This window comes from Propithecus coquereli, unplaced genomic scaffold, assembly GCF_000956105.1.
Source record: "Propithecus coquereli isolate 6110/MARCELLA unplaced genomic scaffold, Pcoq_1.0 Scaffold355, whole genome shotgun sequence".
Lineage (NCBI taxonomy): Eukaryota > Metazoa > Chordata > Mammalia > Primates > Indriidae > Propithecus > Propithecus coquereli.
Window position 1 is genome coordinate 4,827,513 of NW_012149230.1, and position 19,707 is coordinate 4,847,219.

The 19,707-nt window shown below is 54.7% G+C and overlaps 1 protein-coding gene across 5 annotated transcripts in view; it reads left to right on the forward strand.

The window, feature by feature from the left end:
• MPRIP (myosin phosphatase Rho interacting protein) overlaps window positions 1–19,707 on the forward strand; it is a 132,988-nt gene that overhangs the window by 106,967 nt on the left and 6,314 nt on the right. For all 5 annotated transcript variants that reach the window (XM_012651422.1, XM_012651424.1, XM_012651425.1 and 2 more), the window contains 7 exons: window positions 1,564–1,680; window positions 12,072–12,219; window positions 13,009–13,126; window positions 14,269–14,428; window positions 15,464–15,583; window positions 17,020–17,106; window positions 17,798–17,960. In XM_012651422.1, the coding sequence (XP_012506876.1) occupies window positions 1,564–1,680; window positions 12,072–12,219; window positions 13,009–13,126; window positions 14,269–14,428; window positions 15,464–15,583; window positions 17,020–17,106; window positions 17,798–17,960 (913 nt within the window). The remainder of the gene's footprint in view (window positions 1–1,563; window positions 1,681–12,071; window positions 12,220–13,008; window positions 13,127–14,268; window positions 14,429–15,463; window positions 15,584–17,019; window positions 17,107–17,797; window positions 17,961–19,707) is intronic.

Here is a 19,707-nt window from a genome sequence, read left to right on the forward strand (position 1 = left end):
ACGCTGAGAGATGCGGGGTGCAGGTGGGGGAATCGGGCAGGGATCATCAGGGCCTTTCAAGGACAGAGGAGCCAGACACAAGGTGAGTGGGGTGGCAGGGCTTGCCCTACCTGTTAAGGAGGGGGAGTCAGGTGTGCATCTGCTCTGGGCAGCCTGAGTTGAGCAGATCGAAGCTGGAGGCAGAGATAAGCCCAGATGCTGTGACAGTGGCCCTTGGACAGACCTCTGAGGGTCCTGGGTGCTAAGGACATGAAGCAGGGAGGGGCAGGCCCTGGGGGAGGGACTCGAACTGGCACCTTCACACCTGGCCTCGGGCTGGGGCACAGCCATGAATACTCTAGCCCTGCGTTATAGCATGAGATGTTCTCATGGAAGTGTATCCTGAAATCAAATCTGCAAAACTTCAACAATGGGTTTACATCAGCCCCAGGGCCAAGGAGGTGTAGCATTTTGGTTTTTGTTAAACTCCCTGTTCAACCCTCCGTTCAGGGACAGTCTCCAACAGCGTATTTCAAATGCATTCTTTTACGTAAGTAGCTCGTTAAAGCTAAAGATTTGCCACTTTGGCGTGCCTCCTATTTTATTTGCGAGGCTCAGTTATCACTGCATCAACACTTTGACTTTTCCATTTTCTATACCCATTAATAAAATAATAAAAGCAAGATGAAATAAAATAACAGTTCAAACTCACATTGCTGTAAACTACCAAAATGAGCTAGTCAGCAGGCCACACGCTGGCTCGTTAGTTTGTGGTTTAGATAGCAGTCTGTCCTTAACGCTTAAAAGTCAGGGGTCTCCCAGCCTCTCACAGCACAGTCTGGCCGCACCCTGGGAGGAGCTGGCCCCGGCTGCCTGTGCACACCTAGCTCCGCTCACCACAGTCCCGGGAACGGGGCAGGCGGCCCCATTCAGCCACAGCTGAGTGGCAAGAGGGCACCCAGGAAACCTATGAGGAGGAGGTGGATGGATGAGTGAGTGACTCTAAAGCTGGTGAAAGCAAGAGGAGTGTAAAATAGTTCACTCATGGGTTTCCACATCTTGTTTGAGGGAACTATAGGAACCTTCTTGCAAATAAAACTTTATGTGGAATCCATTGTGTAAAACCAGCTAAATGGAGAAGTTTCAGGTGAAGCCATGCCAAGGCCTGGAGGGAGGCCCGCAGGGGGAGGCCCACCAGGCCCGCTTGGGTAGCTGAGGACAGTGGAAGGACCTCACGGGGCTTCCCGGGGAGCGGATGGGACTTGTACCTGTGCGGGGCCTGCGTGTTGGAACTGTGAGCAGGTGTGGAAATTATGTGGGCGCCCAGGGCTGCCTAGGGATGGGGTGGGGGTGGGGCAAGCCGGTCCCTTGGTTCCCCAGAAGACACCGAGTCTGACTGCTTGAGCTGGAACCTTGACTCCCAGTGATGCAGGTAGAGAGCAGGTCAGCACGTCCCCTGAAATGTGGGGATTCCATGTGGAAGCCTAGCTGGAGTAAGAAATGCATGCCTCTGTGGGCCTGTGCTCTGCTGCTGCTTTTGTTTATTGTCATTTTGCTTAAAAATATGCGTCTTTTTGCCAACAGCTAGAGCAGAGCCAGAGGGAAGCCTCAGACCTTCTGGAACAGAACCGACTCCTGCAGGACCAGCTGAGGGTGGCCCTGGGCCGGGAGCAGAGCGCCCGGGAGGGCTATGTGCTGCAGGTAGGGTGGGCGGGGCCACGTGGTGCTTGGGGGCTTCCGTGTGCAGGGCTCGGGCTCAGGCCAGGCAGGCTAGGAATGTGCAAAACCTGCCTGGGCAGGGGCCACCTCCCCAAGCGTACGCCTCTGGACTCCTCTGCCATGAGGCCAGGGCTCGCAGTGTGCTGGGGGAAGTTCCCTCTCAGTATGACATTTGGGAGACCTATGTGAAACCTCTGTGTCTAAGGACTTTTTTTGGTAATAAAATCATTTTGGTAGTCTCTCCTTTTGGATCTGAAAGTGGCTGAGACAGGTTTATTATAAACACCGTACATTCGCATGTCATTTCTAATTGTTTCCACCATAGCGGTGTTGCCCACCGTACAGATCGAATCACGCAGCGAGCCACGCGGCTGCTCACGACCAACAGCAAGTTAAAGGCAGAGCTAGAGCTGGACCCTCCCTGCTTGTGTTTGTATCACACCTGCAGGCACACCCAGGGCTATTACCACCAGCCCCGTGGTCCCACTTTCTACTTTCTGCCAAGGCTGAAGTTACAGGGGGACAGTGTGACCACCTAGCCTCGAGCCAACCCAGCCAGCCCAGCCGAGAGGAGAGATGAGGCAGTGGCAGCTTGGGTCCTGAGCTGACAGCCCACAGCCGGTGCACCTCCACCAAGATCTGCGCACCACAGGCTCCTGGCCAGCAGCCAGCTTCCCAAAGGCCAGTGGGCCTAATGTGGTTGTCATGGGGCAACAGCTAGCCTGGCACCAGGGCAGGCCCACGTGGGCCAACTGTTTTGCAGCCTGCAAGGCCTGTGCTATTTCTGGGGCAGAATAGGCGTGTGCTGTGCCCGTGGAGCTGTCATGCTGTTGGGGATATTGACGGCTAAGTGCTGGGGGGATGTGAGACAGGGTGACAGCCTGGGAGCCTAGTTCTCACGAGGGCTGAGGATGTGGTATTAGAGTCCAGGTCCCGGGTTCGAGTTCTGGCCCTGCCACTGAAACTAGAAGGAAGTGCAAGTGTCCCTTCCCCTGCAGCAGTAGTCCTCTGCTTTGTAGGCTTAGACCTGGTGGACCGTGAAGGCCCTTTTGGCTTTTAAAGACCCAGAGTCTCAGTGATGAGTTGAGTGTTGACGTTTCAGACCACTGTGCACTGGCCCTGGTCTGAGTTGTCCCAGGGGCACTCTGACCATTCTGCCTACCTGCTTCTCTCTGTGCTGTTTCTTTTGCTGCATGTACCTTGAGCCTTCTCTGTCTTTCTTTCCCACGTGTCCTGGACCCTCCTCCCCAGGCTCCTCCGCTGTTGTCACTGCCTGGCCCAGTTCAGACTCTTGGGCACCAGAAATGGCAGTGTTGGGCCTCTCCCTGGGTCCCTTGCACAGGCCCTGCAGGGGTGGGGAGCATCTTTTTAAGCCTTGATTGGGCCCCCATCCTACAAAGAATTTACTTCAAGTTAGGGGTAAAGATGCAGGTTGAGCATCCCAAATTCGGAAATCCACAATGCTCTGAAATTCAAAACTTTGAGTGCTGACATTATGCTCAAAGGAAATGCTCACTGAAGCATTTCAGAGTTTAGATGTTCAGATTTGGGATGCCCATCCGGGCATCCACTAAGTATAATGCAAATATTTTAAAATCCAAAACACTTCCGGTCCCAAGCATTAAGGATAAGGGATACTCAGCCTGTACCAGCAGCAGACTTTGCACATTGCTAACCTAAGAGCTTGCCTCCATGTCTAATGTGGACAGTCTCATGAGCCTACGCAGAAGCCCCTCTAGGTCACTGGGCAAAGGTGGTCTGATACCTTCCTGCTAAGCTAATAACTTCTTACTTTTCACTACCCTTTGAGCTTGCGAAATGCTTTATAACCACCAGAGTGAGCAAGGGGGCTTTGGGGTTAAGGGATAGGAGGAGCAGCCGCTGGGGTGGGCGTTACGCTGCTGGGAGGCACATGCATGGTGTGGACGCTGATTGTGGAGTGTGATTTGAACTTAACTGAGTGTCACATCTGTGGCTTCCCCGGCTAGCACACCGAGAGGGGGCACAAGCAGGCCGACTTCCCAGTCTGGGCTCGTCTCAGTATTTTTCGTGTTGGTTCCCCCACACTGTATGAGTTCTGTCTATTCTGCATGGCTTTCAGTTTGGGGAATTTCATTTCATTTATGTTTTTTTTTGTTTGTTTTTTTTTGCATGTTTCACTTTCTTATTTTGAACTTCTCAAAGGTTTGTTTGTTTTGCTGGTTATCATATTCTTCTCCATGGTTTCCATTTCCGCCCTCGTTTTGTCTTCTTGCAGGTAGAGATAAGTTCTTCCTGTTACTGTGGAGGACTGGGTACACTTTGCAAAGGAAAATGTTCTTATGTCACCTTGCTGACATCTCCCAAGTGTTACCTTCCTTCCTTCTCTTCCTCTCTTAGAAGGAAGTGATATCATTTACTTACACCTTACGTCCTGCACTTTTTTAGGATTTGATGTAAAGAACCGTGTACTTGTTATTTGCAAACAGACAGACAGCTGCAGGTGCTCTGCTCCTGCTGTCCCTCTGCCCGCGGCTCTCTGTCCTTTATTCTCGTTTGCTTCTCAGTGTGTTCCATTATTCAGTTTTGTTTGGTTTATTTCTCCTAGAAGCTGTTCAGTTAAAGCTGTTTTTTGATGTTATTGTCCATGTTTTCTGTTTACCTGGAAGCAGCCGTTTACCAAAAAAAAAAAAAAAAAATTAAGATGATTTGTTGGATTTTGTTAATGGGGAAAAAATGTTGTACAGAGGATAAAAGCCAAACCCACCAAGGAGATTTTCTGTGGTTGTTCCTGGCCAGAGGTGTGACACTCAGAACTGGGAGGCCCGAGTGTTACTAACCAGTATTTAATCGGTTTTTTTAAGACTGAAGTGGCCACCTCCCCATCGGGCGCCTGGCAGAGGCTCCATAGAGTCAACCAAGACCTCCAAAGTGAGCTCGAAGCCCAGTGCCAGCGCCAGGAGCTGATCACGCACCAGATTCAGACCCTGAAACGTAGCTATGGGGAGGCCAAGGATGCGATCCGGCACCACGAGGCCGAGATCCGGAGCCTGCAGGCGCGGCTCAGCAATGCCGCCGCCGACCTGGTCATCAAGGAGCAGGCACTGGTCAAGCTCAAGGGCGACCTGAAGAGGGAGCAGGGCAGGGTCCGCGAGCAGCTGGAGGAACGGCAGCACAGCGAGGCGACGCTCAGTGGCCAGCTGAGGGCCAGTGAGCAGAAGCTCAAGAGCGCCGAGGCTCTGCTGCTAGAGAAGACGCAGGAGCTGCGGGACCTGGAGACGCAGCACGCGCTGCAGCAGGACCGGCAGAAGGAGGTGCAGAGGCTGCAGGAGCGCATCACCGACCTCAGCCAGCAGCTCAGCGCCAGCGAGCAGGCCCAGCGGCTGATGGAGGAGAAGCTGCAGAGGAACTACGAGCTGCTGCTGGAGAGCTATGAGAAGGAGAAGCAGGTGCTGCTGCAGAACCTGAAGGAGGTGGAGGACAAGGCGAGCACCTACGAGGACCAGCTGCAGGGCCATGCCCAGCACGTAGACGCCCTCCAGAAGGAGAAGCTGAACGCCACGTTTGAGGGCAGTGAGCAGGTGCACCAGCTGGAGGAGCAGCTGGCGGCCCGTGAGAGCAGCATCCGCAGGCTCACTGAGCACGTGCAGAGCCTCTGTGATGAGCGGGATCTCCTCAGGCAGCAGTTCCAGGAGCTGACGGAGCGTGTGGCCGCGTCTGATGGGGACGTGGCGGAGCTCCAGGAGAAGCTGAGGGAAAGAGAGGCTGACTGCCAGAGCCTAGAGCACTCCTACCAGAGGGTCTCCAGCCAGCTCCAGAGCATGCACGTTCTGCTGAAAGAGAAGGAGGAGGAGCTAGAGCACATCAAGGAAGTGCACGAGAAAGTTCTGGAAAAGAAAGATCAGGACCTCAATGAGGCTTTGGTTAAAATGGTTGTCTTGGGGAGCAGCTTAGAGGAAACAGAAATTAAGCTTCAGGCAAAGGAAGAGATTTTAAGGAAATTTGCAAATGAATCTTCAAAGGACATAGAAGAGCCACAGAGTGCCCCGGAAGAAACGGAAGAGGATGGCATCTTGCTCCTGGGCCAACGGCTCCGAGCCATAGGGGCACCTCTGGGCTCCCCACACGCAAGGCATGAGGAGGAGGATGGCCTGGGGGAGGGGTGTGGGGATGGCAGCCCTGGCGGGGAAGAGAACATGCTGCCCCCGAAGTTGGCGGAAGTGCCTGACAGGGAGGGGCACCCGCAGAGCACAACCAGACCCGACCAGGGGGCACCTGGTGTGAAAAGGCAGAGGATCCGGTTCTCCACAATACAGTGCCAGAAATATGTCCACCCTGAAGGGTCTGAGAAGACCTGGACCAGCAGCACATCTTCCGACACCAGCCAGGACCGGTCACCCTCAGAGGAAAGCATGTCCTCCGAGGCTGCGCCCAGCGCACTGCCTGCCACTGGCGACTCCGAGATGTACCTGTCCATCATACACTCCCTAGAGACCAAGCTCTACGTCACAGAGGAGAAGCTCAAAGATGTGACCCTCAGGCTGGAGAGCCAGCAGGGCCAGAGCCAGGAGGCGCTGCTTGCGCTGCACCACCAGTGGGCTGGCACCGAGGCCCAGCTCCGCGAGCAGCTCCACGCCAGCCTGCTCCAAGTTGGCGCACTTACCTCCCAGCTGGAGCAGGAGAGGCAAGAAAGGGACAGGAGGGTTGAAGGTCATGTTGGGGAACTTGGGAACTTCCAGGTGAAAAACAGTCAGGCCCTGACTTGCTTGGAAAACTGCCGAGAACAGCTGAAATCTCTGCCCAGGGACGGCCAGGAAGATGAGCAGGATGTGTGGGCGGCCTCCCTGGCCAGCGTGGAGAGCGCGCTTGTCAGTGCCATCCATGCCCTGCGACACTGGCCAGCCCCCGCTGACAGCGGCGCCCATGGCCAGGTGAAGGAGGGCAGCTCCATGGAGAATGGGGTGCCAGCCCCCTGGCGGCAGCCGTCCCAGCCCGAGCTGACCGAGCAGGAGCAGGTGAGCCTCCTTTCCGATCAAATAGCTCTGGAGGCCTCGCTGATCAGCCAAATAGCAGACTCTTTAAAGAACACAACATCAGATATTTCGCGTGTTTTCCACGAGATTTCTCAGTCAGGAAAGCTGCTGCTGGAGTCTGAGGGTGCCATGGTCTCCCCTGGGGCCCCCGCAGATGCCTGGGCCAAGAAGGTGCTGGTGGACGGTGAGTTCTGGAGCCAGGTCGAGTCTCTGAGAAAGCACTTGGGGACTCTGGGAGGCAAGGCAGTCGATGTGTCAGGAGGCAGACAGCAGAGCATCCCGCAAGGCCTGGCTCCCGTCCTGGCTGATGCCACATGGGTCAGAGCGGAGCTCAGCTTTGCCACGCAGTCGGTGAGGGAGTCACTCCACCGTAGGTTGCAGAGTGTCCAGGAGACCCTGCGGGGGACCCAGACAGCCCTGCGGCAGCACAAGTGCCTACTGAGGGAGATCCTGGGAGCCTACCAGACCCCAGACTTTGAGAGAGTGATGCAGCAGGTTTCAGAATCCCTCAGGCTTCCGGCGGGTGGTGAAGACAGTGCGCCAGCGTCCTGGGCCCTGAGCCCCTCAGGAGAAGTACTGAGCCAAGACTCAGACGGCACCCAGGAGCCCTTTCATTTGTCTGACCAGAGCTCCGGGGCCCTTGTTGCTATTCAGGAAGAGCTCGCTCAGCAGCTAAAGGAAAAGGCCCGCATCTTAGAGGAGATAGCTGCTGCTTTGCCATCTCTGCCTCCTGTGGAGTCGCTGAGAGATTGTCAGAAGCTTCTTCAGGCATCCCAGAATCTCTCGTATATCACTTGTTTGGGAGGCCTCGGTCAGTATTCTTCATTATTGGTTCAAGATGCAATTATTCAGGCTCAGGTGTGTTATGCAGCTTGCAAAATTCGGCTGGAGTATGAAAAGGAGCTCCAGTTCTACAAGGAGTCTTGGCTGACAAGGGGGGCCTCCTGCCTGGAGCAGGCGCAAGCTGTCAGGGTCCTGAGGGAGGAATATAAAGAACTGCTCCGCAAGCAGAAGAGCGAGTACCTGGAAGTGATCACCATCATCGAAAGGGAAAACGCAGAGCTCAAGGCCAAGGTCGCTCAGTTGGACCAGCAGCAGCGGCGTCTGGAGGAAGCGGAGAGCAAGCACAGTGAGAATATGTTCGCCCTGCGGGGCAGGTATGAGGAGGAGATCAGGTGCGTGGTGGAGCAACTGAACAGGACCGAGAACACACTGCAGGCCGAGCGCAGCCGGGTCCTGAGCCAACTGGACGCCTCTTTCAAAGACAGGCAGGACATGGAGAGGCACCACGTGGCACAGATGCAGACCCTGGAGGACAGGTTCCAGCTCAAGATCAAGGAGCTGCAGACCATCCACGAGGAGGAGCTGAGGACCCTGCAGGAGCACTACTCGCAGAACCTGCGCTGCCTGCAGGAGACCCTCTGCCTCTACCAGGGCCAGCACCCCAGGGCCCTCTCGGCTCCGTCCTCCTGCAGGCAGGCTGCCGAGGGGGAGGCTGAGTCCACGACGGGGCTGAGGGAGCGCATCCAGGAGCTGGAGGCCCAGATGGACATCATGCGTGAGGAGCTGGGCCACAAGGACCTGGAGGGCGACACGGCCACGCTGCGGGAGAAGTACCAGAGGGACTTTGAGAACCTTAAGGTCATGGTGCACCTTCATTTGCAAAGCGGATTCTCCTTGATAATGGGGGCTGGGGCATCTGGCTGTCAGGGTGGAGCTGGAGATGCTTCTTGGCTCTTGGCTACTGTGCGGGCAGAATCAAGGGGATGTGCTGCCGTCCCTCACTGACTGGCAGTGGGATGGTCTTAGAGCAGGGCCTGGGCCACAGGCTTGACGTCCCACTGAGCATCACCCACCAGGAGGAAGAGCCGGCAGGGGCCCCAGGGGGAGAAGACAGTGTGGTCTTCCTATCACCTCTCTCTCTGTTCCCCAGGGCAGGCCCAACGCCCCACCAGCCTCACCTCCTCCTTGCCCCCCACAGAACCCCACCTGGCCCAGCGCAGACCCAGGATGAGGCACCTGCCTGAGGACAGCCCCGTGCTTGCAGGAGCACCCTGGAGAGCTGGGGTTGAGGCCTCCTTGGAGGGCAGTCTCCTCCCGACTGTCCTAGGAGAGCAGAGTTGAGTTTTCCCAACAGATAGGAATGTTTGCAGGACAGTGTCGAGGGTCCTTCTCTCACCCCAGCTCTTCGTGAGGAACTGGCCTTAGATGGGCTCCCTGGTGCCACGGGCTTTCCCATATGGCACAGTTTCCAGCGTTCCCGTTCCCTTCTCCAGGAGCTTTGAAAAGTAGCCTTTCCCCTGGAACTACCCCACACCTCCACCTTGCTTTGCACTCTGCCTCTGAGGCCCTGGCGCACAGAGGTGATATGCTGGGCCTCTCGGGGTGGCCTCCCTGTGTAACCACAGGCCACATCATGTGTGTGGCTGCCTGGGCATCGTCCTCTTGAGCTTTTTGCCACCCCTTAGCCTCAGAAGTTTGCCCTGATACTTGTGCTGGCATATACTTGCCCTGTGGAAGCTGCCCCAGTAATTGCCCAGGCCCCCTCAAGCTCTGGTCAGACGGTGCTCACGTGACAGAGCTAGACTGGGTTCGGCCAGCACCATTTCCCAGGCTGTGCCTATAGGGAGCGCCTGACTCACAGGCGGCTGCCACACTGGCCCTGCACACAGTGTTGTCCCCATGGCCACTGTCTAGTGGGACACCCGTGATCGTGTTTCCCGGCACGTTGCTCCCTGGCTCTGAATGAAAAAGGAATATGTGCCACGAGCCGACAGTTCATAAGTTACCTCTGAGTGACAGCACAGCCCCCAGTCAGGGGCCAGCTGCAGCCCCTTCTCAGGCAGGCGAGGAGCATTGCTCACATGCTTTCCCTAAACCAGTCAAAGTGTTTTAAAAACCATTATGCATTGTGAGAAAAGTTTCAACAGCTGTTTTCCAAAAGTGTGTACATGTGGGGCTGAGAGCAGCATCCACGTGGGGCCAGGTGTGCCTCAAAAAGGAAATTGCACAAACCTTTGCTTTGGCCCCAGAGACACGCCCTAGTGCCTCTCCCTGCAGAGCCCAGCAGTGCAGTCCACAGGCCTGCGGTGGTGACTCGCCTTCTGTTTGCATCCACGAGAGCCACCTCGGTGGTGGGGCAGTTTTAGGTTTGTCAGCCAGGCACAGAAGAGGCCAGTGCTGGTGACATCGTGCCACCAGTTAGCAGGGAGTCAGAAAGGAGAGCACTACTTGTGTTGAAAACTGGCCAGAGATTGCACTAGGCACCGTGTCATAGGCAGGGAGACCTCTCAGACGCGGCTGATGCAGGTTGGCATAGGGCCTCTGGGGCCTGGACACCGTCTGCTCTGTGCTGCCTCGTCTCACTGTTGCGTGGCATCCTCCGTCCTGTACCTGGAAGCATCCAGCCATGTGCAGGGTTCTCCTCAACCCCTTCGGGCACGCAGAACGTAGAACCAGATAGCACTTGAGAGAGCCTGGCCAACAGCCGGTACTTTACGCAGATTCTGCTCTGTCAGGGAGATGGGGTCTTGGCCTGGCAGCACCTCTTCTGACACCCACACGCCAGTACCCCTCACACACTACAACTCTGCGTGGAAGTCATCAAGGAGCTTCTTTCAGTCCCAGAGAAGACTGACTAAAATTAAAATCCATTGAGGTGGCACACGCCTGTAGTCCCAGCTACTCGGGAGGTTAAGCCCAGGAGTTTGGGTCCAGCCTGGGCAACATGGCACGACCCATCTCTAAAAATAATTGTTTACAGATCAATTATTTTTTTAACATACAAATTCTCTCCAAGGAAGCAGTTGGGCCTTTAGAGATATTTTAGTGCTTCTGTTAGATTTTTGACTGTTGTCTTCATATATTCCAAAGCACTCAAATCAGAATAATGTACGTAAGATCTACTAGTTAAATCTGTTAACTGAGAAGCCACATATGAATCAAAGCAAGTGGGAGGAAAGAGAGGGGCTCAGTGTGGTGGCCTGAGAGCCAGGATCCTGAGCCCTGGAGCTCCTGCAGCTGTCCTGCAGTGCGAGGGTGGCCAGAGAAGACAGGTGCTTCATGGTGGGTGGAGTTGAGACATATGCCCGCAGCAAATAGGTACAGTAAAGTCCAGACTATGACCGTAAGTTTGGAAACACTGCCTGGGGCTCTCAGAAAGGGCCCTTGCTAATTGTGGGGCTCCAGTAAAGAAGTCAGGTGTGGTGATTTGATTTCTTGAATCCATGTGCAAGAAGATTGGCCAAGTAGTACAGGATTGGGAGTCTGGGGTGGAGAGCCCTCTGCACTTGTATTTGGGATGTAACATGGCCATGTTCTTCCGGGTTTTAAAACTCAGCAAAAGGCCTGCTGTGTACTCTGAAGTGGCTTTGGCGAGGGTTTTAGGCAGAAAGGGTGCCTCTTTGGTCAGAACAGCTGCATGCCCCAGCCCTCCCGGCAGCTGTTTGTTGGTCAGTGCTGCGCAGTGCTGACAGCTGGCCGGGCTTCCAGCGTGGAGGGGGGGATGGTTTGCTCTCTTCTTGGGACATGCCTTTGTCCTTCTAGGGTGTAACTGGGCATGGATGAGCTTGGAAAGCAAGTCTTCTGCCTTGTTCAAGCTAGTGGCGCACTAATTATTCGGTGCTCTTTATTCTCCTTCAAAAGAAAAAGGAGGAAAGAAGATTCAGGTTAGAAGGAATGAGATCATGTAGCTTGATGTCATTCCCTCAGTGGACACCTGAGCGGTTAAGTGGCCAGTGTGAGGTTGCCAGCTGGCTAGTGGCAGGGCCAGGGTCCCCACTCCCAGCAGTGGCTCTGCGCACCCCCAGCCTATCTTGGGCTGAGTGCGCTTACCCCATACTGCCAGGCTGCCTGCTGTTTGTAGGATGGCGTCGGCTCCCTCCAGCGGACAAATCTCTCATGTCTGTGCGTAATGGGCACCCAGGGCCTCTCACTGTGTCCCTCTGAGCCAGACAAGACCAGCCTCTGCACATGGGCTCTGTTCTCCCTCCTTCCAAGGGGTCCCTCCTGACAGCAGCATTGGGAAGGTCCAGGACTGGCTCATTTAAATTTTACTGCAGCCTTCCCCACTCCCGTACCAGCCCTTCCCATGAAGAAGGGCTCAGAATAGTTGTGAAAATAAGACACAGAATTTACGGAGGGGAACACCCTTTTCTAGATGTTCTGCTAGCATCAATGAGAACCTCCAGACAGCTCCAGAAAGCCTGTTCCGCCGTTAGAGCCCCCACCATGGGGTCCACTCAGTGAGCGCTGAGTTACAGCTGGGCCTGCACAGGGCAGGGTTGCTGGCTCGTATAGTAAACAGGTGCCTGACTTAGAGGTAAAGGAGGAAGTCTGTGAAGTCTCTTTTGTGTTTTGCAGGCCACGTGTGAGCGAGGGTTTGCAGCAATGGAAGAAACACACCAGAAGAAGATTGACGATCTACAGAGGCAGCACCAGCGGGAGCTGGAGAAGCTTCGGGAGGAGAAAGACCGCCTCCTAGCCGAGGAGACAGCAGCCACCATCTCAGGTGGGGCTGGGGTAACTCATGGTGGTCTGGGTGGCCAGGTTTTCTTGAACTAGGTGCACGACTCAGAGAAATGACCAGCCTCTGAATTGCCTTTTGGCCGCGATGTAAGTTTCCTGTTGAGGAGTGTTCTTTGACAATTCACTCTGAGGCAAATGCTGGTTCTAGGAGCCCTCTGAGAACATCCAGCCAGGAGCCAGCCCTCTAGCGCTGCGTGACTCCTTGCGTGGCCGGCTGCAGTGAAGGGCTGTCCTCTGCCTCAGTAGTCACATGGGTGGTTTTCCCCCAGTAGACACCTGTCGGCATGAGACCACCTCTGTTGGAGTGCCCGCCAGTGCCAAGCTGCTGCAGCCTCCACCTGGCGAGATGCTTTGTGATGGCCGATGCTCTCTGCCCTGCGCAAACCTGTCCTGTCGATCTTGCGTTGCCTTCCCTTTGTGTAATTAATTGTTACCTTATAGTACTTTATTATTTCAGTGCCAAGGAAGAAAACACACCTGCCCAAAAACTTGCTTGTTTTATGAATGCTTGAATTTGATACCAACATTTATTTAATTAGTTTGGTTTTCTTCTAACATATACACGAAAACCCAAAAGCACCTATGCGCCTTTTGGGAGAATTCATTGGGAATTCTCCCAGCCTGCATCTCCCTCAAAGAGTTGGTTTGTGTGCAGCCAGCCTGCCGTACAGCACCTGACTCTGACTGACTAAGCGTTAACTTTGGGCATACGTCACCCTGTTCACGGGGAGTGGCGCGGCCCTGCAGCGCTGACGAGCATCCTTGCCTGTAGCCATTGAAGCCATGAAGAACGCCCACAGGGAGGAGATGGAGCGGGAGCTGGAGAAGAGCCAGCGGTCCCAGATCAGCAGCATCAACTCGGACATCGAGGCCCTGAGGCGGCAGTATCTGTGAGTGGGTGGGCCCGGCCCTGCCATAGACAGAGCAGGTGGGGGGCCGGCCAGGGAGAGAGCTGGGCCCCTCCTGTGTCTCTGTAAAGGCCTCCGAGAGTCAGAGCCCAGGGGCCCGTGGGTGCTGAGGGCAGCTCAGACTGCCCTTCTCTCCAAGGGCAGGGCACGGCCCAAGCGAGGCTTCGTACATGCAAAGACTAATCTCTAAAATCCATAGGACAAGGTACAACAAACAAAATTCTAAAATCCTCGCTCGTTCAGAGCTGATCTCCAAGGCTGTCTGGAATTTGTTCTCCGTCAGCACCTGCTGCCTCAGTAGCCCAGCAGGAGCCAGGCCAGCCAGGGCTTGGTGCCCGACACCCCCTGGCCGCACGTGGCAGGTGGCCACAATCCCTGCCTTTCAGACTCTGCACATGTGCTGGTTCCCTCTGCCTGGTCAGGAGGACGTACCGACCAGAACAGCTGCTGTCGACCTTCCCCTTGGTGGAAGTGGCACTGCTGGGTTCAGGGCCAGCTGTGCGTGCTCAGCCTTCACCAGGGGCTTTGCAGCGTAGCAGAAGCCGGGGCCCCTGCCTCTCGGGAGCGGCTGGCGCTGTCAGGCCGAGGCTGTGGCAGCTTGGCGGCACCCTATGGAGAGTCACGCTTAACCTCAGCTGGACTGGATGGCTCACCTGGAAGCCCCTTGTCCCTGGTCTGCCTGTGGGAGGGTGACCAGAGCAGCCTCACGAGGGTTGGTTTTCTACATATTACGGAGGCTGGTCTTGGCTGTTGGACACAGACGGCCTCCAAGTTGGTTTACTGAAAACAAACCCCGAGTCAGAAGAGAGTCCCACGTCTGACTTCTCCCAGAAATGGGATTTCTGTGTGGCCATGCTGGGCTGGATTCTGTTCTGGCTGGCATCCCCAGGGAAGCACTGTTGGTAGCACCCTCAGACTGTGTGAGGGGGGACCCAGGAGGGGTGCAGGGCCATCTCTGTGAGGAGCCCCCACTCTAAATGAGCACCACAGGTTGGAGCGCAGGCCCTCTAGGCTCAGCTCTACTGTGTGTCCAGCTGTTCCTCTGGTATCAAGAAGTGACCTGTGGCCTCTGAGAGGCCCGGGTCCTGGCATAGGCAGAGGCATGAGCACTGCCTTCTCCTTAGGGAGGAGCTGCAGTCAGTGAAGCGGGAGCTGGAGGTCCTTTCCGAGCAGTACTCGCAGAAGTGCCTGGAGAACGCCCACCTGGCCCAGGCGCTAGAGGCCGAGCGGCAGGCCTTGCGGCAGTGCCAGCGCGAGAACCAGGAGCTCAACGCCCACAACCAGGTGAGCCCACGAGGGAGCTGGGGCCAGGCCGTGCCCGGAGGTGGCCCCAATGGTTCCTGAGCCACGGAGTGGCTGCCTGACCCTGAGGTTTCTCCGTGTCACCTGGTGCGTGGCTGTCTGACCTCGCTCTGTGTGGATGGAAACTCGCAGAGGCCCCAGGACAAGGCTGTCCTGCCGTGCGAACTGTCGTGTGGAGTTGCTCTTGCTCTGGCCCTTCTGAGACGCCGAGATGTCCTAATGTCCTCTCTGAGCTTCTGAGTCTTTGGCTCGTTCTCGCTCGGTGGGGCCTGGGAGGCTTGTCCCTGCTTGGCAGACCCCATCCCTCAGGATGGGACGCGCTGAAGCTGCTCGAGTCAGGGCCATACGCTGCTCACGTTTATTTTTGTCGGATTGTCCTCTTGAAATCTGCCTGCTCCTCAGAAAATTGGGGCACATTTAAATCCTGGCTACGTGGGAGGTTTGAGTTAGGGTCGGTACATTATCAGCTTTTTTGTGGGCACCAAGTCAAATGACCCTCTGCACGGCCCTGCCCTGCGAGCACGCTCCTTGGCACTGGGCACAGCCTCGTTCCTGTTTGGGACCCTCCGGGGTCATGGCCACTGCACAGGCAGGACTGGGTCCCTTTAGTCACCGCAGTGGCTTGAGGATGGCCCCTTGTCAGCCACGTAGGAGGTCCAGAGTGGGAGGTGGAGGGCAGGGTGGCATAGTCCTGCAGGAGCTCAGGTGGGACCAGCCATGGAACAGATTGATGCTAGTTATCGCAACAGAAAGAATCGACAGGTTATCAGGGGAATCCTGCGCACAGCGGTTCTACATGCCCTAAAAGCAGCTGACAGAGGCCGCACGTCACAGGCAGTGGCAGCCTCCCCTGTTAAGTCTCAGACACGATGACATGCACAGGCACTGCTCTCGGCCCCATGCTCGGGGTGCCCAATCGCTGCACATTGTTAGTGGGAAATGACCTTCCTAGGCCGTACTGTGGGACTCTGCCCCAAGCAGCTCTGTGGAGTGTCACTGTTGTGTTGTTGTCCCCAGGAGCTGAACAACCGCCTGGCTGCGGAGATCACACGGTTACGGACGCTACTGACTGGTGATGGCGGCGGGGAGGCTGCTGGGTCACCCCTCACGCATGGCAAGGACGCCTATGAGTTGGAGGTACTGGCAGGAGCCAGGCCCTGCGTTACCCAGCCCTGCACCTCATGAGCCTTGAGGGGAGCACGACGTGGCCCCTTGCTCATGGGGTCGTTGGAGGGATGGGACATGAGACAGCAAGGGTAGAAGGCATGGAAAGATCCAGGTCACCCGTGGCAGCAAAAGGAGCAGTTGGCTGCCAGGCAGCGTGGGCGCCATGGCGGGGCAGCCCCTCTCAACGCCGTGGGGACCTGAGCCCTCCCCTCCCCGCCCCCGCACAGACCCTGACAGCTTAACAGGACTCTGTAGTCACCCAGGGCTGCAGCTCCTCGGGATGGTGCTGCCCGACTCCTCAGGGTCAGGGAGCTCATTTTACCTCGGAATGATTGATTCTGGTATATATAATGTCCTTTTGGGAAGGTGTTTAGATTTCTCCCCATTTAATTAAAATTTCATTTTAAAAATGTCTCATACTAAATGAGTACTTTACCACAAAAACGGACAGGAGAGGCTGAGTGAGTTTGACAGAAGTTTCCACAGCACAACATTCCTGAGCCTCAGTGCCTGGTTCCAGAGACAAGTGGGTCGGCAGGTGCACCTCACGGTGGCCCCAGGCTGGGGAGGAGGGTCCTCATCACTGGGGCGGGGGGAGTCATAGCAATTTCTTTAATTTTTATTTTTTTAATTAATTATTTAATTTTTTAGAGACAGGGTCTCATTCTGTCACCCAGGCTGGAGTGCAGTGACCTGATCGTAGCTCACTGAGGTTTCCGACTCCTCAGTTCAACTGATCCTCCTGCCTTGGCCTCCGCAGTAGCCGGGACTGCACGCGCCACCATGCCCTGCTAATTTTTCTATTTTTGGTAGAGACAGGGTCTGACTGTGCTGCTCTGGCTGGTCTTGAGCTCCTGGACTCAAGCGATCCTCCCGCCTCAGCCTCCCAAAGTGCTGGCCAGATCATGGCAAATTTCTTTCCTCTTTTTTCTATCTCTCTATATAAAATTGGAGCTTTGAGTGATGTTTAAATTATATTTTCAGTTGGGCACTGGTGGGGCGGGGAGCCATCTGTTCACCTCTCAGTCTTTGCACTTAAGATCCCATCAATACCTGGCCGGGCGCGGTGGCTCACGCCCGTAATCCTAGCACTCTGGGAGGCCGATCGTTTGAGCTCAGGAGTTCGAGACCAATCTGAGCAAGAGTGAGACCCCGTCTCTACCAAAAATAGAAAGAAATTAATTGGACAGCTAAAAATATATAGAAAAAATTAGCTGAGCATGGTGGCGCATGCCTGTAGTCCCAGCTACTCGGGAGGCTGAGGCAGAAGGATCGCTTGAGCCCAGGAGTTGGAGGTTGCTGTGAGCTTGGCTGATGCCACGACACTCTAGCCCGGTCAACAGAGTGAGACTCTGTCTCAAAAAAAAAAAAGATCCCATCAATCCCTGATTTCTCTGTCATTCTAGGTCCTACTGCGGGTCAAGGAATCAGAAATACAGTACCTAAAACAGGAGATCAGCTCCCTCAAGGACGAGCTACAGACAGCATTGCGGGTAAGGCCACCTCACCGTGGGAGAGTGGGTCTGGGGACCGACTCTGGCCACATGTCTCCCGAACGCATAGGCCGTGGCTGAGCACAGACTGTTATAGAGTAGATGTCACTTTCATGAGGAAGGTGGTTTCAAAATTGAGTTCTCTTAAAAGGCCAGCCTGCAGGTAGCTACATGGGAATGAGCAGCTTGGCCTTACCCTGTCATCTTCCTCTAGGTGTTTCTTGTGTGCTCCGGTGGGAACAGTGGAGCCCTGGGGAAGAGTCTTGGGAAGTGAAGTGAGGCCTCACTGGCCAGTCAGCTGCTGGCCTCTTCCAAGGAACATCTAGAGTCGGGAGGGAGATGATGGAATCCTTGGTGGCCATTTAGTCACTTAGAAAGTCCAAGGCAGAGAGGGTTTTCCAGGCAGATGGCCGCAGCAGGCTGGCCTTAGGCACTGCCCTCCTGTACTCACTGGGCCTGGGAATTCTCATACTGTGTTCTGACAGAGAATCTCTGCTGTGCCTGTGTCCTCAGGCCCTGTTGTTTTCCTTTGTGTCCTGTTTCTGCCTCTGGAAGATGGAGGCTGGCTAGTCTCCTCTCCTGCTGACAGGCGAGGACCCAGGTGGTCAGCCCCATGGGTACAGGCCGAGTTCTGTGTGACTCTCCTCCCCTGGCTGTAACTGCTGTTCGTGTCTTTCCTTTCACTCCCAAGGACAAGAAGTACGCCAGTGACAAGTATAAAGACATCTACACAGAGCTCAGCATCGCGAAGGCAAAAGCTGATTGCGACATCAGCAGGTTGAAAGAGCAGCTAAAGGCCGCAACGGAAGCGCTGGGGGAGAAGTCCCTTGAGAGTGCTGCTGTGTCAGGATACGGTGCGTGCTCGGGCTCTGCCCTTTGGGTTGGTCGTTGCTCGGGAGCTCGTGGGTTTGCTTACAGAAGTTCTCCGGTACTCGGTTCAAAGCAGAAGAATCCACTGCTCTTTGCGGCCCCAGGTTTCCCAGTAGAAGTGCAATGGCGAGGGCTTGCACACGGGATCAGAGACCGCCTTCCTGCCAGGCGTGGCCGCTTGCTCTGGGGAGAAACCACACCCAGCACACACTTTCACAGCAAGGACAACTCTTATTTTTCTGTTTTGCTAAAGAACTCAGCAGCTGGGTAGAACGGCTTACTGATTGCTTGATCCCAGAGTTTTACCAGAAAGTCCGTAGGCCACAAGGGCGGGCGGGAAGCAGGCTCCCACATTCTCAAGTGAACAGCAGGGCTGATCCTTTTTTTTTTTTTTGACCAAAAACATTTAGGCAACCATGTAAGAAAAGAGATGGCAGGGAGATTAATGATCTAACACTTTATTAAACACTTTCAGATAGTACATAATTTCATCTGACCTTTTTACAAAAGACCCAGAAACACATAAAAAGATGTTCTAGCCCACTAATATCCAAAAAATTCAACATTTTCTCTATCAGCTAGCCAGGGAATAGTGATGGTGGCGTACTGACAGATGCTGTGGAGAAAATCGTTTGCATTGCTGATGGAAGTACGAGTTATGAGGCAATGTGTACCAAAGTTTAAAATCAAACTATAGACTAACTGGAAAGGTAACAAAATGGTAATAGTGGTTGTTACTGAGGAAGAGATTGAGTGGCCAGGGGACACTGAGAGGGAAGACTTAGAATTTGGAGAAAATGTGTATTCCTTTGAAATACCAGTAAAACTTCTAGAAAAATGTATAGAAATGTGTGAAGTTATCTGAGCATTTGTTTATAAGAGCCAAAAATTGCATTCTACCTTTAGGCATCAAATAGAGGATTGTCTGCACTGTGGCATAGCTACACAGTAGAATACTATGCAGTTGTTAAAAGAGGTCAGGTAGATATTTTTGTTTTGACATGGAAAGAAATCCATAAATACGTAAGCAACCAGGTGTTGTGCCGCACATGTGTAGTCGCAGCTGCTCAGGAGGCTGAGGTGGGAAGATGCCTTAAGCCCAGGAGTTTTGGGCTGTAGTGTGCTGTGCCAGTCAGGCATCTGGTGACCTCCCAGGAGCAGGGACCACCAGGTTACCTAAGGAGAGGTGAGCTGGAGGAGATCAGAAACGGAGCAGATCAAAACTCCTGTTCTGATCAGTAGTGGTATTGCACCCGTGAATGCCACTGTACTCCAGCCTGGGCAACTTAGTGAGACCCTGTCTCTGTAAAAAGAAAAAAAACAAACAAAACTACTCTGGGCCATATTGCCATCTTGCTAGACACCTCCACGCCATGAGGACCAGCTGGAGGACGAAGCGAATGTGCAGGGCAGAGCACAAAAGATGAGCAGAGCTCTAAGTAAATGGCTTGTGTGTGCACACACGAAGGCCCCAAGAGCAGAAACATGGAATGCCAGAGGCTGAGGACGCGGGCACAGGTTGCTGGACTGCATGCTGCTGTCTGGAACCTGCCTCTGGGTGGATCTGGAACTGCATCGCCAAGACCACTACTGAGAGACTTGTCCTGCTCAGACCAGATCAGTGCCTATTGCCCTGGACCTGACGTTCTGGACCAGTTTTGTTCTCGGTGGTGGCTGAGAGTATTGTATTGTATCGTACAATATATTGTATCAATAAATAGATACATATCT